Source organism: Engystomops pustulosus, chromosome 4, assembly GCF_040894005.1.
Source record: "Engystomops pustulosus chromosome 4, aEngPut4.maternal, whole genome shotgun sequence".
Classification (NCBI taxonomy): domain Eukaryota; kingdom Metazoa; phylum Chordata; class Amphibia; order Anura; family Leptodactylidae; genus Engystomops; species Engystomops pustulosus.
The window spans coordinates 139,001,197-139,028,459 of record NC_092414.1 but is presented as its reverse complement, the minus strand read 5'-3'; the positions used below and the strand labels follow the sequence as shown (position 1 = coordinate 139,028,459).

Here is a 27,263-nt window from a genome sequence, read left to right as displayed (position 1 = left end):
TGCACTTTGTCGGACCTGAGCAACACATGCAGGATACCAGGCGCACGATCTTAGTAAATCGCGGCACAGTGCATTATTGTCGGACAATGCACTTTCTGTGAACTCCTCTGGACGGGAATGTTTTGATATGTAATTTCCATGTGTGATGCCCATTTACGTAACATTCACCTTTTTCCTGAGCTCCTTCTGCCTTTGCCTGAAGTCTTCCAAACTGTGAACCTCTTCTCTCAATGTTGCTGCAAGCTGTATATGGGAGTTTCCAATACTCTCAATTTCTATGAGAAAATCAAGGATATATTGTGGTAAGGCTGCAGATGGCAATGTTCAAATTTACAGTCTCTTAAATTTACAGTTTCTTAGATTAGACACATTTGTATACAACATTTCCATAGCAAACCATTCACAATGGCTATTTTAATTTTAGACACTTTCATAACAAAGAAATCCAGTGGCCCAGATATATCATTGTGACTGTGTAGCTTTTTTGTCTATGTATGTACTAAAAAAGAAGTTCTTTGGAGCTTTTATATGTATTTATTAACCTTTAGAAAACTGTACATTTATTATTGTGATTCGACAGATTCTGAAAACAGACCATATTTACCATTGGACTATCTGGCACAAACTGCACATTAGTGAGGAAAAGTTTACGAAGGCAGTTTTCAACTGTTTTCATATATCTGGACCATTGATTTGTAATTTTCCTATAATTTCACTATTTTCTGTGAGTAAATCAGTATTATGTACAATTCTAAACATCAAAGGGAAACAGAAACTTGACAGAAAAGAGCTTTATGAATAGAGACATACTTGCCTGCCTATGTTGCTACTCATACTCTACTTTATTATCATAGTTTTTTGGGGAATTAAAATATTGATAACCTATCATTTAAATAGGTCATCAATACTAAACTGGTGGTCGTCCAACAACTGGCAACTGATCCCGGGGGCACTGCTTCCCCTTCATAAGCCCATTCAATTACCAAGCATAGCCACTGTACAATGCTTTTTAGAGACCGCAGTGTGTGCTGAAGTCTTTCAAACAGCTGATCTGTAGAGGTGGTCCACCCCAGTATGATATTGATAACCTATCCTGGTAATAGGTCATCAGTTATGTCCTGGAAAACAAATTTAATTCATGCACTTCTAAGACATTTTGGGATTTAAAGAAAAAAATATGTTTATAAGTTTACTTACGTTGTTTTAAAATTTCAAAGGATTCCCGTAGTTTGCTGGAACAAAGATATACAAGTCATTATAATTAATTATTGTTCAAATATATATATTAGTATGCAGACACTTTATCTTCTGTTACATATTTATTTCAAATTGTGTACCTAGGTACAGCCCAGGGTAGCCAATATCAACGAAAGGTTGATGGTAAATATGTGGTATTGGTTTTAAAATTGTGCTTTCATTGGTAGTTGTGGAATCAGTATAAAGCCGTTTCCTGGAGTGTTCTGATAATTGTTAATTCCTTAACAGTTGTAGTAATGAGTCTTCAGGAGGACGATGGAGACCATTATTGTAACAGAGTCTGAGTACCCATTAAGATCCTTATTGAGTTACTCATTTAGATGTTTGCCAAATTTGCCTTAGAAAAATCTAAAATTTGTGAACATTCCCTTAATAGACAGTAAACTAATTAATGTCTTAGACAGTGAATGGGAGCGCCAGAGATGTTCTGCTGTACTTAGGAATTTCCGACACGACCAAAGTATTGAACAGAGCGCCAGGATGCATGCTTTAACATTCTCTTCAATTCAATTAATCAAACAGGACCCCTCATAGACCCCAAACAGCACCCCTCTCATAGTCAGCAGAGGTCTCTTCTGGTAATTGGAGGGAGTCCCAGCAGTTGGATCCTCACTCATTAAACTGTTATTCCCTATCCTTTGGTACAACTAGTTTAATGGCCATTCAGTGAAATTACCATATTTCCTACATGAAGTATCTATGTAATGGGGACTAGGACTCTGTGAAGACAGACAGAAAAGTGATCTCTAAACTCAGCTTACTAAATTGAGCCCCCAAACTGTCACCTGCCTTCTTGCCTCTGTGTATCCTAAGCAATATGGGACAACCATAAAGACAATCCCTCCCTAGATCACTGGGTGATCACTGGAAACTTGGTGATACATTAGACATCAAACACAGCCAACAACATAAAGCACAGTTCACAGTAGGAATGTTATGCAAAAACAAAATAAGAAATGTTCTGCGGACAGAGAAAGACACTGCCATGGATGTTACAATCTAAGCAGGAGATCTTCAGACACAGTGGTGTTCTAGCCTCCTTTTCACAAAACCTATAAACACAGCATTTGACCTAACTCATAAATGACCAAAAATGATCATGTTGTTTCAGTTCTTACTTGATTTCTGTTAGTCCTGAAGCCTTCCTTGCAATTTGAATTAATTCTTTTCCATATTTTTCTTCTGCAATTGCCCTGATAACAACAGAGAGGTTACATACATTCATTTCGGTTGGAAATAATGTCAGACATTTACTCCTAGAAATACAGTGTTAACTTAAATCTACCAATTTTATCAGGCAGAGTAGTATCAGGGTCTGATACTGGATGGGTATGTCTTGCTCAGGAGAAAAATATATCACCTTAGATTTCACAATAGCTCTCTATACGCAGGAGTCTGTTTAAATTGTATCCAGGGTAACCATGTTTTGTGAAACCTTTTGTAGGTTTCATGTATATCAAATCGTTAACTTTCGCTGTCCACATTGCCATAGTTGGTGGTACAGTTTGTTTCCAGAGTAACAGAATGCAGGCCCTTGCAGCAATGATGAGGAAATGGACCAGAGACAGTATGGACATGTCACAGTGGTGGAGGAGAAAGAGAGGGAGCTCTATCCTAAAAGACTCTCCACACAGTAGAGACATAACTCTCTCGAAACCTTCCCAGAAAGGAGAAAGTATTCTACAGGATCAAAATATGTATAGAAATGATCTCTCCTTCTCACCACATCACCAGCACGTGTCAGGGACTTGTGGGAGAATTGTGTGTAGCCTGGTAGGTACTCTATACCACCTTGCTAACAGTTTGTAGCCCGTCTCTTGGTAGCGCAAGCTGATAGTTGCGTAATGACAACATTCGAAAATCCTATCCTTTTGCTGGGTTGTCAATGAGATGTTGAGGACCTCCTCCTATTGTCCGAGGTATAGAGGACCCCAGTCATGTGGGATTATCAGAAGACATAAGTTAGTCAGAGACAAGATGTGTAACAAGCCATTTATATTACCACACAGACATTCAAAGGTGGTCTTCTCTTTTTCATAGTGTTCACAAGGGGGCAATGAAGTTAGGTAATGTTTTAGCTGACCGGTTCTCCACACTCCCAGAAGGCAAGGTTCAGTCAGCTCACCCAGGTCTTGGATTGTAATACAATTTAATTTTTTTATGAAATGTTCTGCACTCAACCTTCCAGCCCCTCTCCACTGCTTGAAGACCAAGTCTTCATGACCAGGGGTGAATTCTGGATTGCCAAGGATCGGAGTGAGAGAAGAATTCAGAGGTAGAAGTCTTTAACACACTAACTTTGATTGACAAATTGTCAATGTAGGGCCAGTGGTAGGGTGACTTTTCAAAGGTATTCGGTGCCCCTCTCGATGTTGTTAGAGGGTGCTGATCTGCACAATGACTGGAAGCCTGTGAAAAGCTCCTATATGTGTCTTTAGGACATCTTTAGTATATTACAGTGTGGCAGAGGCAGTATATTCCCAATGTATTGCAATACAGTTGTAATGCAGTATATTATATGAGTGATCAGACCCCTAGGGTTATAGAACTCTTATACACATATAAAAATTAACAAACAAGTAAAATTATAAACATGTTAGGTATCCACACGTCTCACAATTTCTGATCTATCAAAATATAAAAATATTTACGGTGGAACCCCGTAACGGAAAATAGCACTAAATATCAGTATCACCACTTTTTCAAATAAACATTTAAATAAAAAATGATCAAAAGGTCATACAGTCCCCAAAATTGTATCAATGAAAATGTCAGCTTGTCCCACAAAAAATGACACCTTACACTGAAGTATGAAAAAGTTACTGATGTCAGAATATGACAAAACAAAGATATTTTCTGGGCCAAAATATTTTAATTGTATCTTACGATTAAAACATAATAAAACCTGTATAAATTTGGTATCTCAGTGATTGTGATGTTATTTGGACTGCGCAGGAAAATATGTAAAAACAAAGCCCGTAATAAAATAGTGCACTGCATTTCAATTTTTTTAGCTTCCCTGTACTGTGAACAAAATATAAAATGGTGCCCCTAGAAAGCACTATTTAGATAATTATTTAGATAAAAAGTCTGCATATGTCTCTGTCAAAATAAAAAAAGATATGGCTAGTGGAAAGAGGGGAGGAAAAACCATAAACACAAAAATTGAAAAGGGCCTGGTAAGGAAAGGGTTTCTATGTTTACTTTGTTGCCAAGTGTGGTTCCGTAATATGCAGCTGGCTTAGGGCAGGCAAGCGACTGTCACAAAGGCAGAATTTACAAGTATGGGCAGCTGACAACTGTATAGACCTATGCGAATCCTCCAGCTGTAATTGTACTCCTTTTAGAAAGGCTTTGCAATGACAGACAGGTCAATGACATCCATGAAGATGAATGCATCTTCTTAGAATTTGGGTTTTCTGATGCAGTTTTTGAAGCCAAAACCTGAAGTGGTGTAAAAAAGGAGGTGAAGCAGCTCCTCTAATGCATTTGAGAGGTGCTTATTCCCTTTCATTTATGCTTTTTTTTTAAACTTTTTTTTTTTAGCTAAAAGGATGTTTTGATTAAACGAAAAACTAACGAGGAGCAGCTAATGGATGTGATTGTGGTAGAAATGTTATTAGGTACCTAAAGAGCATATAGTTACCTGGGCATTGCTTCACCATAGCTTTGTAGGTTTGCTTTGGTGTTTGTTTCGGCTGCGGTTATGAAAATCTATCTAAAGCATGTGGCCACTGCCAACAAATGGCTTCAGCTGAATGCCACTGAAGCTGATGATTGGGGATATGCACATTTTACATTTTATTGTTATTTTATAGTTTTCTACTATATCTGTGGGATCCACTGAAGCCCCGATTACAGATGAAACAGATCACAGGCACAGGTCTAAGATGTAGCTAAAGCTAAAAGTGTAACAGTGTAAAAGTCTGTCGGCCTCTGTCTGGCAGCCTCTGTGTAATCTCATGCATCTCTGATCTGTCTCATCTGTCTTTCTATGTGTCAGTGTTTTAGTACAATGTTCAGAAGCCAGATGAAATTGTATATACACCTTGTACCCTAATAATCTAATCACGTTGTCACCCCACAAAACTAGATGGGTCAGACTCATAATATTTCTGCTTAGAGATTCCCAGCCCACACCCAGCCAAGGGAGAGATAGGAGCTAAAACAGCAATAACACCGAGTAAAAATGTAAAGTAAGGGGTTAAAATGATGTTAATTGTGTTAACATCACTAGGGGATAGACATGTGAGAATTTTCATTTGTGGGAAAACCCCTTTAACGTCAAGTGAGGTATCATACAGCATAGACTTGCCACATAGTAAAAAGTAATGTTGTATCTCCAGGGGTGTACCTAGCCTGTCTGCTGCCTGAGGCGAGCCATTGAGAGACGCCCCCCTCCCCCCCCCCCCCCGCACATATATGTAATATATCAGGGAGTGTCAGGAACAGATCCATCATATTGGTTTGGTGTAAAAATAAAGCAATGCAAAATGCATACAGCGTGTCGCATAGTATAAAATGCATACAGCGTACCGCCATGTAGTATAAAATGCATACAGTGTGCCACCATGTAGTATAAAATGCATACAGCATATCGCTATGTAGTATAAAATGCATACAGCATACCGCCATGTAGTATAAAATGGATACAGCATACCGCCATTTAGTATAAAATGCATACAGCATACCACCATGTAGTATAAAATAGACACAGAGTACCACCAAGTAGTATAAAATGCATACAGAGTACCGCCACGTAGTACAAAATAGAAGCCCTGATAAATATCACAAATGCTGCATATACAAACAGTAGATACAGCATATACACACACACACATATACACATACACACACACACACACACACACACAGATACATATATATATCTGCCAGCAAATTCAACAGTACTGGGTGGGAGAAAATGTAATGATGTCGTCTTACTGATGGAGCAGATCGTCACCTGTGAGGTACTAGATGGCACTATTGTCTGTGTCACTGACCGGCTAGTGGTACCACGTGTGATGCCAATTACTAATTTTAAGTAATGTTGTCAGCATTTTTTTTAACAGGTTGTAAATACTTTTTAACAATGTGGAAATTCAGTGGGCCGAACATATCCAGGTAGCAGGGGAGGTCCGGTGTTGGGGCGGCCGGGGGGGGGGGGGCAGCATTTTAATTTTCGCCTCAGACAGCAAGAACCCTAGAATCGGCCCTGCCTCTGATCTATAGCACAGGAGCTTCACTCCTGAGCATCCTGAGTGCAGCCACATTTTTCTTAACTAAAAAGATTATCCGGGGTGCACAACCAACGGCAACAGGTCACATGCAGGCTGTCGTTGCGATCCACACCCTTCTGACAGTCAGAGCCCAATAAGTGCTTTCATAACTGAAGGAATCATGTCGGAGGCTGGGTAGTGGTGAGTGCAGCCTCACTTCTCCCGTTTTCTCTCCTGCTGCCCTACTCTATGTCCTTACTGCTCCTGGGTCCTTTCCTGCTGCCCTACTCTATGTCCTTACTGCTCCTGGATCCTCTCCTGCTGCTCTACTCTATGTCCTTACTGCTCCTGGGTCCTCTCCTGCTGCCCTATTCTATGGGGCACATTTACTTACCCGTCGCGATCCCGCGGTGCATTGTCCGACAAGGATTCGCTAAGATTGTGCGCCCGAGTTCCTGCAGGTGTTGCTGCTGCGCCGAGGTCCGCCGGAGTTCACCTTCGTCTTCCTGGTGCATGTGACTGCTTGATCTTGCGACACAATTCGTTTAAATTCCGTGTTTTTTCCGAATCCGTCGGGTTGTCTGACGGCCAAGCCCCCCGATTTCGCGTGCATACCGATGCCGATGCGCCACAATCCGATCGCGTGCGCCAAAATCCCGGGGCAATTTGCCACAAATCGTAAATATTTGTGAAACCCGACAAAAGTGCGGCGTTTGGACCCTTAGTAAATGAGCCCCTATGTCCTTACTGCTCCTGGGTACTTTCCTGCTGTCCTACTCTGTGTCCCGATTCCTGACACCGGTTGTATGCGTTGAGGTCAGGACCTAGAGCAAAGCGCCCCCAGGAGCAGGAGAGGATGCAGGAGCGGTAAGCTGTACTGTACTGCTCTTGGGTTCTCACCTGCACCTGGCGTAGCTCAGCTCAGGTCCTGATGCCACCACATACAACTAGCATGGGACGCAGAGCAGAGGGGCCGACTGAGAAGAAGCTGCAGTGTGGTGGCAGGGAGGAGAAAAGGAACCAGGAAAGAAGAGTATTTAATTGTTTTTTGTTGGCTCTGAGGTTACCAGTAATATTATCTACTATGGGGTCTCTAGTATTTGTAGTTTTATGCTTTGGGGGTCTCCAGTATTTTAAGTCTTCAACTTAGTCTCCAGTATTTGTCTGTTCCGGGGAGTCTGCACTATTATTGTCTGCCCTGAATGCATTATTTGGTTTGGTTTGGTATTTAGTGCTGTTCTGCAGTATTTATAGTTTATTTTTTTTGGCTTAATGTGCCTTTACTGTGGTTGTTGGTGTATCTAGAGTGCTGTATCAGGTATGGCGGCAGGGAATGGGTAGGTGTGCCAGTTGTCAGAGCAGAAAGTGCCTGCCTTTGTAAACAAACAGGGGCACGGCATTGACGGGTGGTGGCGTGGGGCAACAGGGGCACAAGAGAAGGTAAGTATATGGTTTTTTTTACCATAGTCCTCAGGCCAGCTATTTTTTTTTAACACCAGGACGCAAGGCATTAGCATAATTGCTGCCAATTTCAAGAGATTTCTCTTGTAAACAGATTGATAAATATCCTCATGTTTATTTCTTAACTGTGTTATATTCATTCTTACCTTTGTTTCAGAAGATCCTCCACATCCTTACAAAACCTCCTCCCATCCAGTAGTCTCTGAAAAATCAGTTCATATCCCGTATTCAGACTCAAATCTGTACACTAGAGGTAGGGAAAAAATGTAAAAAGATGAGTTGACTTGTGTAACAAAGAGTATATTCTTTATGTATAGCATCAGTAAATCTACCACTAATATGATTATTTAAGACAATATCCCAAACCACTGGCATCAGTGTAGAATTTAGCATTAATGTTTAAAGAAGAAATATGCAAATAAGTTCTCCAACATGGTAAAAGGAGAACTTTACAATTGTGATCTGTAGCTTTGATGAAAGTATCTAAAAGTTGTATCTTAAAACCACTGAGGGTTTTGTTAGATACCCTGTGAGAAGTGAATGCCTCATTTGCTTTTTAATTCCAGTTTCTGACTTAAATGCCAATTTCTGGATAAAGTATTACTTGCACTCATTTTTGTTTTCTCCCTGCAATGTTCTTGTGATGATGAGTGTAAGAGAAACAACTCCAGTGCCACCAATTGTTTTCTTTTGTGGAGTGCTTGTTTTTTGGAGTCACCCACAAAAAAAAAAAAAAACACACTACAGGGGTTTTCCCACAAAAGCAAATTAGGCCCTATCTATGGGATAGGGCCTAACTTGCTGATCAGTGGGGATCTCAGTGCTGAGACCCCGCAAATCACAAAATTGGGATCTGACCTCCTGGCGCTCCTCAGACTAATGGAGCAGACGGTTGTATATGACAGTTCTGCTCCATTAATCTCTATAGAGATTAACAGTGGACAGTTGGCAGAAGTCTTATTTACTTGGTGTTATATTGTGTTGTTTAAGTGTTCCCTTTATTCTTTTGAGCAGTGTACAGTGGGCATTGCCCGGGATAGTAAATAACTGCTCTTAGCTGTAACAAAATAGAATGGGTTAACAAAATATTTTATATGTATCTATAGAGTGTCTTAGACTGTCGCTGACTGTCTCTGTCACTGACCGTGTCTGTCTCTGATAGTCTCTTTAAGTGACTGTGTCGCGGGCATTCTCATTCCAGTGACTGTGTGTCTTGGGCACTCTCATTCCAGCTACTGTCTGTCTCGGGCATTCTCATACCAGCGACTGTCTGTCTCAGGCACTCTCATTCCAGCTACTGTCTGTTTCAGGCACTCTCATTCCAGCTACTGTCTGTCTCAGGCACTCTCATTCCAGCGACTGTCTGTTTCGGACACTCTCATTCCAGCGACTGTGTGTCTCAGGCACTCTCAATCCAACGACTATCTGTCTCGGGCACTCTCATGCCAGCGACTGTCTGTCTCGGGCACTCTCATGCCAGCGACTGTCTGTCTCGGGCACTCTGATTCCAGCAACTGTTGGTCTCGGGTACTCTCAGTCCAGCGACTGTCGGTCTCAGGCGCTTTCATTCCAGCGACTATCTGTGTCTCTGACTGTCCCTTTGTCTATGGAGAGATTTATCACAAGTGTCTGAGAGCAGAACTGCTCTAGTTGCCCATGGCAACCAAACAGAGCTCAAGTTTCAGCACAGCTGTTTATAAAATTACAGCTGATCTCTAAATTGGTTTTAATGGGCAAATGGAACAGTTTAACCTCAGACACTTCTGATTAATCTGCCCCATCTCTCTGTATCCCTATCCAGCTTATCTCACACATTGCCAGCTTCCACTCATTGCCTATAGTAACCAATCAAAGCTCTGAGCTCATATTAACCCCTTAACGCTCTGCGCTGTAGCTCTACGGCGCAGAGGTATAAGGAGTGTATGAAGAGGGCTCACGGGCTAAGTCCTCTTCATACAAAGGTGGGGGGGTTTTTGCATATTGCAGAAAACCCCCACCGCTAATAACCCCTCCGTTGCCGCCTGCAAAGTCGCCGGCGACATTTAAACGCCATCTTTGTTACGATCGCCGCGCCCCCGAACGTCATCGGGGGCGGCGATCGGTTGCCATGGTAGCCTCGGGTCTTCGTTTGACCTGAGGATACATGGCTTCTGCATATCCATTACAATGAGCCTGTAATGTATAGTGTGCAAAAATGCCATATATTGCAATACAGAAGTATTGCAGTATATGGTAGGAATGATCTGACCATCTAGGGTTAATGTACCCTAGATGGTCTAAAAAATAGTGAAAAAAAAAAGTTTAAAAAATAAAAAAATTTATAAAATATTAAAAGTTCAAATCACCCCTCTTTCCCTAGAACGGATATAAAACATAATAAAGAGTAAAAATCACAAACATATTAGGTATCGCCGCGTCCCAAAACGCCCGATCTATCAAAATATAAAAACGTTTACGGCCGGCGGTGACCTCTGAGGCGGGAAATGGCGCCCAAATGTCCGAAATGCGACTTTTACACCTTTTTACATCACATAAAAAATTAAATAAAAAATGATTAAAATGTCACACAGACTTCAGAATGGTAGCAATGAAAACGTTGCATCATTTCGCAAAAAATGACTCCTCACACATCTCCGTGCGCCAAAGTATGAAAAAGTTATTAGCGTCAGAAGATGGCAAAAAATTTTTTCTGTTTTGTACACATTTGTTTAATTTTTGAAAATGTATTAAAACACAATAAAACCTATATAAATTTGGTATCACCGCGATCACACCAAACCAAAGAATAAAGCTGACGTGTTATTTTGAGTGCACAGTCAAAGTCGAAAAAACTGAGCCCACAAGAACGTGACGTTTTTTCAGTTTTTCCACATTTGGAATTTTTTTTAAGCTTCGCAGTACACGGCATGTTAAAATAAATAACATTACGGGAAAGTAAAATTTGTTACGCACAAAATAAGCCCTCACACAGGTCTGTACACGTAAAAATGAAAAAGTTATTGATTTTTGAAGTTGGAGAGCGAGAAAAGAGCGGAAAAACCCTGCGTCCTTAAGGGGTTAATGACCTGTGACAGAACAGCAACCAATTATGGCTCAGCTTCCAGCTGCCACAGCAGCAGCAGACAATGGCTCCTGTATATGGTGGTTAATAAGTAGATTTTGGAAAGTGCAGGGTGAAAATTTCGGTTTAAAATATGCTCTAAGACATGTATTGAGTCACAGGCAACAACTGTGCAAAATTTGGTGATTGTAAATGCAATGGTGCAGATTCCTTTAGCGGACATACATACATACACTCACACACATACACTCAGCTTTATATATTAGATATGTATTGATATCGCAGTAGAGATACGGTAACTCAATTTACTAAACTGTATGTATGTATGTCACAAGCTAGGAAAATGTTTCACCATAAACATCTCCTTCCTGTGCCCATTTAAATCATCATGTTTCCTTAGTTTTTTTGCTCTTCCTCATTATACCATGAGTCATTGTATAAGTCATTCACTTACTAAAATGTTCATTTAAAGAAATCTACCATCAAAATGAAGCATGATAAACCAGAGACACTACTTACTCATAGATCCAGGCACCATGAATGTGGTAATCTTCTTATATTTGTTATGGCCTCCTTCCTTCTAAAATCAACGTTTCAAATTATATCTTGAGTCAGAAGCACTCTGGGGATTTCACCAAAGCAGCTACGTGATGCAGAATTACAGGCTGTTACAGTGTGCAAGGAGCACTTCTCCCCTCGCACTGTGTGCTGAAACTTCCTCTGCTGCTCTGAGATTACATCAGGCAAAAGGAGGGCAAAGTGCTGGGATAGCAGGAGAGAGGATGAGACAGTGTAACAGCCTGTGAAGCTGCGGCACAGAGGGGCTCTGGTGACACTCCAAGAGTCCTTCTGGCTCATTGGCATAAGTTTGGATTTTAAAAGGATGGAGCCTATGGATAACAAATAAGCAAAAGTAAGTGTTGCTGGTTTATCATGCTTGATTTCGATGGTAGATTTCCTATAATTGCCACAAAATGTGTTTTAAGATTTCTTATTCAGTGGAAAAATCTCCTGAAGCAAAGTAATGTCTTCAAAAGAATATGACCTAGATCTTAGCTGACCTAGAACTGAGCCTGAAGATCAAAGGCCAAAACAAGGTAATACCTGGGCAATGTCAGTTGCTGAAAACCCATGCGAATTTAAGTCAATGGGGTAAATGGGTTGATGTTGTTTAATAGTTATACAGTTTAAAAATGACATGGACAGTCTTAAAATGTGGCAAGCTTAGCACCTAGTAATGAGAAGCATGGCACATGTTTAGAATGTATAGTCTAAGATTATATGGGGCACATTTACTAAGGCCCTTACGCCAGTTTTCTGTTGGACTTTGCACATTCTTTTAGGTGCTAACTGTTCCCATGAACTAAAGTTAGGCCCTATCCCGTGGAGAGTGCTAAGACCCCCACAGATCACGAAAATGAGGGGTCTGTAGGATTGCCGTGCTCACCAATCTTTTCAGCTCCATAGAGATTAATGAAGCAAAACGGCCATGTGCGTCAGTCTGCTTTTAGTAAAGCCCAACACCCAGGTGCCGAAACTAAGACATTTTTTAAATTACAAATTGCTCCAGAATTTTAGCAAAACTTGTATTGCAAATCTGCCACGTTTGGGAAATAAAGACTTGTGAGAGACCATAGGACCACAGGGCAGTGTAATCCAGCGGCACAACTATAAAGGTTGCCGTGGTCGCAGTTGTGATGTGACCAAACCCATTGGGGTCTTTAATCCACTGTACATCACTTCAATCTCTTTTAACATTTCGTAATTTAGACATTGTAAATCCTTCAATCGTACTCTGTGCATAACCTGCCAAACATTGCTGCTGGTTTAGGATATTATTAACCTTTTACTATCAGAAATAGCAGGAGGTCAGTAACTGAGGACATAGAGAAATATGTAGCTGCAAGGTTTATAGGGGGTCATTTATCATTTTTTTCCCCTTACCGTTGGTGTATTTGTGCCTTTTTGCTGCGTAATGGCTATTTTGTGCCTATTTTGCGTTTTTTTTGGAATGTTACACCTCAATTCGCCGTGTGTTGTTGCACCATATTTGTCATTACATTGCGCCTCTTTACAGATGTTTGCGCCCGATTTATTATACTATTGCGCCTACATGGGTGCAAATAATTGCGCAAAACAACACACCAGTCCTGATCATGCTTGGGAAAGGCAATTGTATGAATTGCACAACAAATTGCGCCTTTCGACAGATTAAGAATGACATCACTGAAGAGTTGTTGGCATATCAACATCATAAATGGGATTGAGACTCCAACTGCCATTATCTAAGCATCCACCTTCCCTAGAGCCCTGGATTCTTTAGTTACCCCCCTTGGTCAAATCATGTTTTTTAACAAGAAGGATGTGAGTAGAAAAGGTATTTGCAAAGGTTTATGTCCCTGCTTTTCTACACGTATCTATGTTTTATTACAGCTATATCATTTTTTCCACAATACTTGCTCTTAACTAACTGAACCAATCTTCATCCCACACCTCCTACTCGTGGTTGTATGCTTGGCTAGATTGGTTAGAGAACTAATTGCAAACAAAACTTTAAATGCTTCACTGCCTTTCCTGAAAGAAACCTCATGAAACCAAGGGACTGAGGCAATGCTATGCTTGGTGTAAGAGTTTTACAAATACAGCCTGAGGTTGTTCTTTGGTTTGAGTGGATAAAGTTTTAGGAAGTTGCATGTAAATGTTTAAATATATATATATGGTTATGTGAATATATCATATATTTGACTCTACTTTCTGGCATAGGGGGACATTTATCACTGCTTCTTGACCTGTGCCTGCACACTTTCTATGAGCCTGCGAAAATTTACTTCTGAATGTTTGCAAGATTTTACACAAAACTTCCCCAGGTCGGACCTGGGGTAATTTTATCTGCCAGTGCAGCCACCTGACGGATACATCATGAGATCTAAAACGCTTGATGTATCCACCGTGGTGGTGGGGTTTATCATATGCCTGTCAAAATGGCATCCAAATGACTCGTGGTCTTTGACAATGGACTGTTGGCTCCATTTGAGGTTGGTAATGGGTGACCAGGTTATACAGGACTCTCTTTCTAAAGGTTGTTGATTGATGGAGATGGATGCAGTTTAATTTTCCCGGACTGCAAGGTAACTGCAGTCTCTTTAGAGATGCTCCCAGATGTGTAGGAATACAGGGGTGTCCCCTTTCGTTAAATGGGTTGGTCACTTTACCTCTTGTTTTATGTAATGTGAGTGTAAGTATGGGGGGCAGGATATTAGTTTACCAATAGTTTTTACCAATATACATCTATGACCAGTTCTGCTCTGCTTTATGATATGTAAAATGAAACCTTCTGTCTTTTAGCCCGACATTCCTGTCCATGAAATGGCTGCAGATGGAGGGTCATGTGATCTTATCTGTCCACCAGCAGTCGCCAGTTAAAAATCACATGACTTTCCATCTGCAGCCATTTTTTGGACAGCATGCCCTGGAAGAACCGGTGAGGCCAAACCCAGGGTTGGGCAATGACTGGCATCCTCATGGATTTGTAAAATGCACATTTTGTATCTGTTTTATGTGAGTAAGTCTTATATTAAAAGTATATATAGCAAATCGGGCTATGGAGTTTTTTGGTCGAATTGTTTCACAAATTACAAAAAAGTCTATATGTATAAAGAATAAGAAAAGAAATTGAAGAGACATTGGTGGTCCGAAACGCGTTTTTTACGTCGGGTTACCCGAATTTAACCGTTTTGCGACAATTTTCCCTGAATTGCCCCAGGATTATGGCGCACGCGATCGGATTGTAGCACATCGGCGCCGGCATGCACGTGAAATTGGGGGACTTGGCCATCGGAAAACCCGTCGGATTCGCTTGACACGCTTGACACGCGCTTACCTGCACCCGGCCTGGCTTAGTGAAGTTCAGTGAGCCCCCGACGGAATTCAGTGCCGCAGACACACCTGGTGGACATTGGGCATACTACCTTAGTGGAAGACCCGAATTCTCTACAGAGAACGCGCCGCTGGATCGCGAATGGACCGGGTAAGTAAATCTGCCCCATTTGTCAAGCACTGGTCGTACCGCACTTTATTTTATGGTCAGGAATGTCTGGCTGATGAGGTAAAAGACAGGAGTCTTCACTTTACATATCGAGAAAGTATGGAAATTTTAATAGATATGTATTGCTAAATTACCTAAAATCATACTTCCTACACATACACACAGACTACAAAAAACATGAGGTCAACATGAGGCCAAACATGAGGCCAACCCCTTATATAATGGGAATGATGTTTTAGCATTGCGGGAGATTCACTGTCACATATATATTAGGCTTAGTAACCTACAGAGATTAGTGACCCACTCACTGTGGTGGTATGCCACACGCAGGAGTTATTCAGAGGTATTGGCCTCTCTGTCATTTCAGCACATATGAATCCAGCACCAGGTCTTGTCTGGCATAGATTTCTGCTAAAACCTGTGTCAAACTAGAGTTTGTAAGCCATAAAACAGCTGTACAAGGCATGATGCATGCTCCAAAATGTGACTATATGGAAACTAAGATGGTGTAGAAAGCGCAAATTTTAATAAATCTCCCCCAATATGTAAACTAATTTCAGATATATGTACGGCATATTACAACTCACTTATCCTGGCTAGCCCTGTATGACTCAGTTATACATTAACAGAGACTTAAAGGAAATCTACCATCTACTTAGTAAATCCAGATGGTAGATTCCCCAAATATGCCTAATCCCTATACAACTTTTACAATATCATTACTTTAAGTCATGAAGGTCAGTCAGTCCAAAAATTGGGAAAACTTTGAAAGTGTCCCCAAGTGGAGTTGCAAAAACCCCAGATGAGAAAGGAAGACCAAGAGTCACCTCTGCTATGGAGGATAAGTTCATCCCAGTCACCAGCCTCAGAAATCGCTGGTTAACAGCTGGTCATATTAGAGACTAGGTCAATGCCACACAGAGTTCTGGCAGCAGACACATCTCTACAACAACTGGTAAGAGAAGACTGTGTACAGTGGCCTTCATGGTAAAATAGCTGCTAGGAAACCAATGCTAAGGACAGGCAATAAGCACAAGAGACTTGTTTGGGCTAAAGAACACAAGGAATGGACATTAGACCAGATTTGAGTCCAAATTTGAGATCTTTGGTTCCAAACACTGAGTGTGGCCAGCATGTTTTCATGTCTATATAGTGTGTCCAGCATGTATTCAAGAGGAGAAGAAAAAGTTGTGGGGGATTTTCTAGAGCCAGGGAGGTATTGGTGTGGAGTTGCAGCGTCAGGCCCAGGAGCTGGATGTGGATCCAGATGTAGTGTGCAGAAATAGAGAAAAACGGGGTCGAGTAGTGAGACGCGCTACATCCAAAGTGTAATATTTGTGTCCTTTATGACACATTATGTTTTGTTTTGTCCTCTGTTTTTATTATGCAACCTTACAGTGCTTGACCTGATGAAGACGCCATTACGGTGTTGAAACGCGTAGTCACAATTCTAATAAAAACCATCAATATTGCACTTTGGATGTAGCGCGTCTCACTACTCGACCCCGTTTTTCTCTATTTCTGCACACTACATCTAGATCCACATCCAGCTCCGGGGCCTGATGCTGCAACTCCACTCCAATACCTCCCTCCCCCTTTTTGTGCATACCAATTGGCACCTGGCTCTAGAAAATCCCCCACAACTTTTTCTTCTCCTCTTCAACCCATACCGGCTTTGGGCGGGCTCTACCGAACCAGCCGGCCGAGGGATCGAGCACCGTCTTCCGTCGGTGGCTGCCATTGCACATTAACCCCATCACCCCATCAACAAACACAATGCTCTCGTTTCTGGCTGCACGAGAAGCACAGAGGGACCATCTCATTGACCAATGGATGGACCAAAGAACCACCACCGAACCCTCAACTACGAATCATTTTTCCAGAGAAGACACCAGGTCAATGACCAACCTTTTCCTGGATTTGGAGGAATCATTGAAAAAGGAATCCTCCAATAGTATCCATGTCCACTTCCTACGACTCTACCTAAAAGAGAACTATTATCCCAAAAGTCTCTTAGTATACATAAAATCTCCCTTTCCAAACACTCTTCAACGAGAAATGGAATGACCGTTTGGAGACCCTCACTCGAGACCTGATCGACCTCATTATACTGAAAAGATGTGACCTCCAAAAGGAAGCAACACTAAAGATCAATATAATCTCTACACTATGAAGACCACCCAGACTTTCACAACCTAGCTGCAAGCACCCACTTCCGCTCTCAACAACACGCTCTCAATCTGTCCAAACCGAAACACGCATGTCCACCACCCCAGTTCCCGAGTCACCCCTCCTTTCCCCCACGACCCTTGCTCCCATACCAGTTCATGTCCATCCTCCCTCCCACTTCTACCTCCTACACCACAAGGGCCCAGCCATCGACACCTTTTATAACGTAGCCCTTGACGACCTCAAAAAACTTCCTCAAAAAAACCCCCAAGGTACCAATCACAACCTCTCCTTTACAGAAAAAAGAGCAATTAAGTCCCTCAAGGACAACGATACCATTATCATAAGACCAGCCGACAAAGGAGGAGGCATCGTAATCCAAGACCGTCCAGATTATATTGCTGAAGCATACAATATCCTATCAGATCTATCCTTCTATGAACCCCTACCAAGAAACCCCTTACCAACTGATTACACCACTTACACCAAACTGATTCACCAAGCCTCCTCCCAAAACTTGCTCAGCAAAAAAGAAAAACAATTCCTTACCGTCAATAACCCACCCCTCCCCTTCTTTCATCACCTCCCCTAGATCCATAAATCCCTTACCAACCCACCTGGCCACCCCATTATCTCTGGTATTAACTCTCTAACTTGCAGTCTGTCACATTACATAGACCTCCACCTCCAACCCTTCGTCCTACAGTTACCATCCTATCTGAAAGATTCAACCCAACTTATCAATGAACTCCTACTACTCAATAGACCCACCGACCCCCAAAGGAACCGCAAAGCCTGGTCACTATTAACAGCTGACGTTTCAGCACTATACTCCAACATTCCACACGCCCTAGGAACCAAATCCATTGAGAACTTTCTATTATCAAATCCCAAGATGCCTCCAGCACAGACTGCCTTTCTTCTCAAAAGCATCAACTTCATTCTCCATCACAATTCTTTCTCTTTCGAAAATAACATCTACCGCCAGATTAAAGGTTGCGCAATGGGCACAAGATCCGCCCCATCGTATGCAAATCTATATATGGGTACCTTCGAACAAGAACACATCCTTGGCCCTAATCCCTTTCATAACCACATCATCTTCTTCCGCCGATATATAGACGATCTGTTCTTCATCTGGGAAGGCAACATAGACACAGCCACTGAATTCATCAACTATCTGAACAACAATAATACAGGCCTCAGCTTCACCCACAATTTTTCTACTACACAAATCGACTTTCTGGACCTCACAATTCAACTCAGCAATACAGGCACCCTCTCCACCAGTACACATTTCAAATCCGTAGATGTCAACAGTTATCTGGATTTCCATAGTGCACACCACACCCCATGGCTCCGCAACATCCCCTATGGACAATTCAAACGCATCTGTAAAAATTGCTCAGACACCACCACTTTCATCAGCCAGGCCAAAGTTCTCAAACAACGGTTCAAAGATAAACACTACCCCAAACAACTAGTACAAGATGCATACACCAAAACATTATCTCTCACCCAGAACCAATGCCTTCAACCAAGAAAGCCAATACCACACCAGCAACCAAACAACAACCCCCCCCCCCACTCAACTTCATTACAACATACAACACCAGCCACAGCAATATCAGACGCATCCTGACTGAACATTGGCCTGTTTTACTCAGTGATCCTCACCTTAAACTCTCCCTACCCAACCGACCATCAGTTACTTTCAGACGAGCCAGAACCCTTCGCAACATACTCGCCCCCAGCAAACTTAAAATGACAACCAAAACCCAATCCACCACTTTCCTGACGCTTAAAGGATCCTACAAGTGTGGCACACCTAGATGTCTATGTTGCTCAAACATCCAGCACAAAAGAAAACTTTTCATCTCAACCACTACCGGTGAGTCTTTCGAAATCCTCTCCTTCCTCAATTGCCACTCATCCTTTATCATTTATCTCCTGGAATGCCCATGCAATTTGCAGTACATTGGTAGAACTACTCAGGAACTACACATTCGAATGAACAGTCACAGGTCCAACATCACAAATGGCTACCTGAAACATAGCGTTTTGAGACACTTCGCTCTCAAACATGGCAAGGACTTCAGTGACATCAGGATCACCCCGATTGAAGAAATACCCACCACCACCAGCAACAGATTCCAGAGACTCCGCCAACGAGAATCATACTGGATTTACAAATTGGACACCCATTCCCCCGCTGGTCTAAATGATATGGTCGAAACATCATTCTAACCCCCATTTACATCTCCTCTTCTCCTGGACTCCATTAGTTACATTTCCGGACCACCCCCTAATAATAATAATAATTTTTGTACTGTCCCTGCCTATTTTAATGTCTTTTTGCTTATGGTGCATGCACGCCGCTGCCACCCCCTTTTTTAATTTATTCAATTTTTAATTTATTCAATTATTCATTTATTAATTATTATGTATTATGTCGCATACACAATTACATATCTTATATCTATTTATTTATTCATATACCTGGGTCTGCCAGGATATATTCATTTATATCTATATTTATATTTACATTTACAACTATATATATATTTATGGTTTTATTGTTCAATGTTTATCTATGTATATCTATAATTACCTGTTATATATTTCATTTATTTATCTATTTATATACCTGGGTTTGCCAAAAATGAGGATATTTATACATTTTTATTTATCTATTTATACCTACACCTATGATTATGGTTTCCAACTGTTAAATGTAACCTCCCCCACTAGGTTCGGACATCTAGGCAGCACAGCATCTGCCACAGATACAGCAGGATTCCCTGCAGGTATTCATCCATTTATTCATTTATTTATTTTTGTATATACTAACTACCTGCCTATATATATATATATATATATATATATATATATATATATATATACCTAATAATTCATTTATTTATTATTTATTATTAATTAATTATGTATATAATTATTTATTTATCTCTTTATTATATTTTATTATATAATTCATTTAATTAACTAATTGATCAATTATCTGCCTAATTTCATTCAAACTATTTAAATCAATTACCACCACAATCTCCCTGCACTTGCCCATATCTACTATGCTACATTGATTACCTCTGCATTTGCATATACACATTTCCTCTCTTCTAACCCTGGTTTTAACCCTTGGTTTACTAAAACTTGTGTCTTTTATGCTTATGCTTGGTTTTAACCCTTGGTTTACTAAACCTTGTGTCTTTTATGTTTATGCTTATTAAACCTTGTGTCCTTTATGTTTACCAACCACTAACCATGACACGTTATGTTTTGTTTTGTCTTCTGTTTTTATTATGCAACCTTACAGTGTTTGACCTGATGAAGACGCCATTACGATGTTGAAACGCGTAGTCACAATTCTAATAAAAACAATCAATATTACACTTTGGATGTAGCGCGTCTCACTACTCGACCCCGTTTTTCTCTATTTCTGCACAGCATGTATTCATGTCTACATAGTGTGTCCAGTGTGTATTCATGTCTATATAGTGTGTACTGTAAACATTTGTATTAAGGTGTACTTATACGTGTAAATACACTATGATATGTATATACTTACGCTATATGTAGTTAGAGTGTCAGTGGCGTAACAATCAGGCCTCGTGATAGAAGGAGCCCGCTACCTGCTGGTCCATTACGGGAAGATAACACACATACAACTGATTATTAGAGTTCACGGGCACATGCATATCTGTGCACTCTGTGTGACATTATAGATATGCACTGGGATAGTGCAGACATGTCTATGCCCCCACTACTGTATGGTACTCCACGAGGAGACTGTCAATGGATATGTTATTAGTGAGGGGAGGCCTCTACTGGACATGTTATTAGTGAGGGGAGGTGGCTTCTGGGACATGTTATTAGTAAAGGGAGGCCACTGATGGACATGTTAGTAGTGAGAGGAGGCTGCTTCTGGGACATGTTATTAGTAAAGGGAGGCCACTGCTGGACATGTTATTAGTGAGGGGAGACTGCTTCTGGGACATGTTATTAGTAAAGGGAGGCCACTGGTGGACATGTTATAAGTGATGGGAGGCCGCTTCTGGGACATTTTATTATTGAGGGGAGGCTGCTTCTGGGACATGTTATTAGTGAGTGTGTGGCAACGCAATTTTAGATATATGGGTGTCCCAATCCAAAGTTCACATCAGGGCTCACAGGTGTCTTGTTATGCCACTGTATAGTGTATAATTAACCCATTCCCACCCAGGCCCTTTTTAGTTTTTGCATTTTAATTTCTTTACTCCCCACCTACAAAAATCTAAACCTTTTTTTATTTTTCCATGTACAGAGCTGTGTGAGGGCTTGTTTTCTGTTTAACAAATTGCACTTCATAGTAACCGTTTATAATATGAAAATAATTAGTAGTAAGTTAGTCGGTATTTAAAAATGCATTTGCACAATTTTCTAGTGGGCTTGGATTTTACGTCTTTCACTGTGCGCCCAAATGACAGGTTTTATACCCTGGGTCGGTGAGATCACGGAGATACCAGATTTATATAGGTTTTATAATGTTTTCTTACATTCACAAAACTGAAAACCTCCTGTACCAAAAAAAAAATCTTAATTTTGCCATTTTCTGGCACTAATAGCTTTCTCATACTGTGGTGTACGGAGCTGTAGGTGGTGTCATTTTAGGGGGGGCTTTTGATGATGTTTCAATGCTACAATTTTTATCACTGTACAGCCTTTTGATCAATTTTTATTGAATTTATTTTTCATGAATGGGAAAAAGGTGCCTTTTCCGTTATTATATTTTGATAGATCAGACATTTTCGGACGTTGCGATACCTAACATGTTTGATTTTTACTGTTTAATTATATTCATATAACTTCTTGGCGATGGGGGATGATTTTAATTTTTAGGTTCAGTTATTAGCTATATGCTAGGCCTAGGTTGCACTTAAGGCCCTAGGCCCCCCAGTCCGACCATGCTGACAAGGCCCCCAGAATGATAACTGACTGAGGTATGATCTAGGCAGCTAGCTACTACAGGTGGTAGAAATTTGCAAAATATTATCAGGTAAGATTTGCAATGGTGGGCCACTAAGAATGGACTGTACATCCTAGACATCCAATTCTGGCAGTGTTACTTGGAAATCTTTTTCCAGGAATACCATTGGAATGTCTTGAGAGTAGCAAGATGTGGTTGAGCAGGAGTTACCTATCCATGGAGTTAGCTGGCTCTATAGAAACTCTGCAAACCCTTCCACCCTGACCTCTATTTGTTTGCTTTGTTTTTTTTCTGACTGGTTCCCCCATACTTGTTTTTAGTTCCCCTTTTTCTCCTCTCAGATTGTCACAGAAAGCTATCTTGTACCATTTTGTGAGAGTTAAGTTGCAATTTAGCCTTGTGTTGGCTTAACCTGTTCACTACTGCCATATGGCTATAAACGTCCTCTTTGCACTTGCCTCGTCCAGAAAAGACATACTTTTTAAACAGAAGAATCTCTCCTTTAATATGATTTATGGATTGTGTTTAGATGCACAGAATCGGAGATATCCATCCTTTAAAGTTGTACTAAAAAAAAAACATTTTTATGTACAGCTTTGTATTTCTGATAGTAACTTTAAGAGTGAGTATATCCGCTTCTCTTAAAGGAAACCTACTATTTGATTTCATAGTGTAGCTACACTGATGCAGGATCATATCTTGGTTAATCCCTGAGCTGATTGGTTTTGCTGATAAAACAGATAAAACATTTTGATAAAGAAGCTCTGTCCCTTCTATATCTGATTATATATTTATACCCAGACGTGCAAAGGATCAATCATGTTGCCCTCCTACAAATAGACCATCAAAATTGGGCATCAAGACTCTAAATCTGGAAAAAAACACTTAACATACTGGCCATCATAGCACCCAATGACTGAGAGATATATGTATATAAGGATAAATACCTGAACAGTAGGTGGATTAGGAAAGACACACACTTGTCTATATAAGACCTCACTGCCTCAAGTGCATGTCAGAGAACATGAGAATCCAAAGGGACACATGAGCTCCAGAGATGCAGGAGGGAGATGGGTGAAAGTTCCACAACATCAACTATCACTGTAGCCCTCCACCAGCCGGTGCTTTATGACAGAGTGTGCTGATGGAAGCCTCTCCTCAGTGCAGACAATTTACAAAAAAACAAGTGAAGGACTCCCAGACTATGAGAAATAGGACTCTCTGGTCTGATGAGATGAAGATTGAACTTTATGGTGTTAATTCTAAGCTGTATGTTTGGAGAAAACCAGGCACTGCTCATCACCTGCCAAATACAATCCCAACAGGGAAACATGGTGGTGGCAGCATCATGCTATTGGGGGTAGGGGGGAGTTTCAGCTGCAGGGATAGGACAACTGGTTACAATTGAGAGAAAAATAAATGCGCCCAAGTACAGAGATATCCTCGATGAAAACCTCTTAGAAAGTACTCTTGGTCTCAGATCTCTTGATCATCCACAATTTCTCTACTTTCCAAACCATATTATTTTCCAAATATCGCGATTTCTTGTAGTCTTTGACCCAGTCAAACATGTTCTCCCATTCTCTAATTGTTGGTACTTTATCAAACTTTATCAGCTCCTGACTTAAATAAATTTTGCAAGAAAAAAATCCTTCTAGTATAATATTTTTCTGTACCCTAGTACCTCTTAGACGAAGTGTCCTTCCCAGAATTACTCTTTCCATATTCAGAAACATGTCTGACAATTTTAGGCGTACCACATCCCAAAAAATATTTTAAGGCATGTCCACAACAAATGTAGAAGTCTGTACCTTTAACCTCACACTTATTACATTTAAGTTTTGCTCCAGTGTATATATTATATGACAGGGAGGGGTACATAGCCTAAATACTATATTAAATTGTCTGGTGACTATCTGGTATTTTATGAAAATCTCAAAATTAAATCCACTGTACTGCTTATCTGTCCAGAACGCAACTGTGTGGGTGGACCTAAAAAAAAACACTGCATTCACTGATAAATATACTTATTTTTTTCAGATAGCTCTACCATTAAGGATTTCTTAATTGATCTATGTTCTTTATATTCGAATGCCCTGCAGAAGATGCTGCCAATGGTGCCTTATAACATGGTAACCTCTGTGCAAATACCTGCACAGATGCTTAAAGTATTGCAGGACACTGAGGACCAAGCTTGCCAAGCTCTCAGCCCCAAATCCTTTAAGGTGAATCTCAGTTAGTTGTATGTGTATGAGGCACATTTACTAAGGGCAGTGCGCCAGTTTTCTGTCGGACTTTGCACATTCTTTGTAGTGCAAACTGCTTGCACCGGTATTTAAGAAGTGTTCGAGACACATTTGTGTCGCGCATAACCATTTTGTGGAGACACAAATTCCTGCACTTAGAGCGGTGTTTCGGTGCTCAGTCAGACCGTGCACCACAGTTAACGGCCCATTTTAAAGGTGCATAAAAAAAAGAGTGATGAACTCTGTTGGGGCAGTGCAGAGATCGCAAGATTCATGACAAACAGGTGCCAAAAATCCTGAATCTGGTGCAATCTGCACTATACATAGGCAAACTTCACATACTGCAGTTTGCATTAGTCTTAGTAAATGTGCCTCATAATATACTTCATGGTTTTGCATATGTTTCTATTTTTATAAAGGTAAGTCTTTTTCATAAATCTTAAAATGACAGTAAACAGTTGCACTTACCCAGAAAGCATCTTTAAACCTTAACATTGCCATCCTTGCAAGTACACAGTAAATTCTGTGGCTATATCCTCAGTAGATGGTTAATTTCAGCTTGAAGCCATGTCACCCGAAGAAAAAAGGATTTGAGAAACACTCAATAGATTTTCAGTAGGTTCTCCTATTCAGCCAAAAATGTTTGCAGCACTGAAACTAGAGACAACAAATTTGGCCTCTTACATAAAAAGAAGAAGTTTAAGAAACATGCAATATCTGACAGGAAGCGTGCAGAACATATGTCTTGATGTATAATATCACAATGAGTATGGGTAGGCTTAGAGACTTCAGCTTGGTTCAAAGAAGGTAACCGGTGTGGCGTTTATCAAGAACTTACAGTTCTCTTAAATGTTAGAGTGTAGAGTAACACAGGAAGTTATACTTCTGAGAGATGTGTTTGCGGATGAGAAACATCTACGCTGTTCTCGGAAATGATGTAAAGTAAAATACACAAAGGTGAAGGCTTAGCAAGTTTCCTATAGATTAATGCTCAGTATAGAAGTGTAACTATTGGTGTCCTTATCCCCTTAAAGGGAACCTACCACCACGAATCTACCTATAAAGGTAGATCGGGTGGTAGGTGGATGTATGGGACGTGAGGAGAGCTCTTTTTAGAGCTAATCCTCACGTCCCTGCTAACTTTTGGGAAACTTTATTAACCTAATATGTAAATTTAGTTATGCGGCTACTGGGGCGTGGAGTAGCCGGCACGAGGCTACACAGCGCAGCTACTCCACGCCCCAGTAGCCACATTACTCCTCCTACCCTGTTGTGTCCGGCGCGCAGCTCCTCGTAGCTGTGCGCCCTCGCCCGACATGATGGCGTTCGCAGAACGCCGGCTGAGCAGTCCCAGCTGCACACAACAGGGTAGGAGGAGTAATGTGGCTACTGGGGCGTGGAGTAGCCTCGCTGTGTAGCCTCGTGACGGCTACTCCACGCCCCAGTAGCCGCATAACTAAATTTACATATTAGGTTAATAAAGTTTCCCAAAAGTTAGCGGGGACGTGAGGATTAGCTCTAAAAAGAGCTCTCCTCACGTCCCTTACATCCACCTACCACCCGATCTACCTTTATAGGTAGATTCGTGGTGGTAGGTTCTCTTTAACGACCCGGCCCTTTTTAGTTTTTTCACTTCCGTTTTTCACTCACCACCTTCAAAAATCTGTAACTTTTTTATTTTTCCACATAAAGAGCTCTGTGATGGCTTATTTTCTGCGTAACAAATTGCACTTCGTAGTGACTTATTTTATATTCCATGCCGTGTACAGAGAAGCGGGAAAAAAATTCCAAATGCAGTGAAAATGGTGAAAAAACGCATTTGCGACGTTTTCTTGTGGGCTTGGATCTTACGGATTTCACTGTGCGCCACAAATTACATGTCTACTTTATTCTTTGGGTCATTATGATTACGGGGATACCAAATTTGTATAGGTTTTATAATGTTTTCATACATTTACAAAAATTAAAACCTCCTGTACATAATTTTTTTGGGGGATTTTGTCATCTTCTGGCACCAATAACTTTTTCATACTTTGGTGTATGGAGCTGTGGGTGGTATCATTTTTTGCAACTTTAGATGGCGTTTTCATTACTATAATTTTTAGGAATGTATGACCTTTTGATCACTTTTTATAATTTTTTTTTATATTTTTCAAAATGGCAAAAAAGTACCATTTTCGACTTTGGTCACTATTTTCCGTTACGGGGTTAAAGCCAGTGAAAAACCGTTATTATATATTGATAGATCAGGCATTTTCGGACGCGGCGATACCTAATGTGTTTATGATTTTTACAGTTTATTAATATTTATATCAGTTCTAGGAAAAGGGGGTGATTTGAATTTTTAGGTATTTTTATTATAATTTTTTTAAAACTTTTTTTTATTTTCACTTTTACTATTTTTCAGACTCCCTAGGGTACTTTAACCCTAGGTTGTCTGATCGATCCTACCATATACTGCCATACTACAATATATCAGTACAAGCAGTCCCTGGGTTACATTCAAGATAGGGTCTGTAGGTTTGTTCTTAAGTTGAATTTGTATGTAAGTCGGAACTGTATATTTTATCATTGTAGCTCCAGCCCGAACTTTTTTGGTCCCTGTGACAATTGGATTTTAAAAATGTTGGGTTGTCATAAGAATCAGGATTAACACTAAAGCTTCATTACAGACACCTGTGATAACTGTTATAGCTGATTATTGTAGCCTAGGACTAAAGTACAATGAAGTACCAATATCCAGTGGTTGTATGTAAGTCGAGTGTTCTTAAGTAGGGGACCGCCTGTATATGGGGATTTTACTCCTCATTCATTACAATGT

The 27,263-nt window shown here is 40.7% G+C and overlaps 1 protein-coding gene across 1 annotated transcript in view; it reads right to left on the bottom strand.

Annotated features, from left to right (window-relative positions):
• The window catches only part of PSTPIP1 (proline-serine-threonine phosphatase interacting protein 1), a 57,738-nt gene extending 32,469 nt beyond the window's left edge, over positions 1-25,269 (bottom strand). Inside the window, exons 1-5 of the mRNA XM_072147689.1 lie at positions 24,911-25,269; positions 8,084-8,184; positions 2,376-2,450; positions 1,198-1,232; positions 169-275 (exon numbers count right to left, since the gene is read on the bottom strand). Of these exons, the coding sequence (XP_072003790.1) occupies positions 169-275; positions 1,198-1,232; positions 2,376-2,450; positions 8,084-8,184; positions 24,911-24,943 (351 nt within the window). The 5' untranslated portion in view covers positions 24,944-25,269. The remainder of the gene's footprint in view (positions 1-168; positions 276-1,197; positions 1,233-2,375; positions 2,451-8,083; positions 8,185-24,910) is intronic.
• Positions 25,270-27,263: the final 1,994 nt, after the last annotated feature.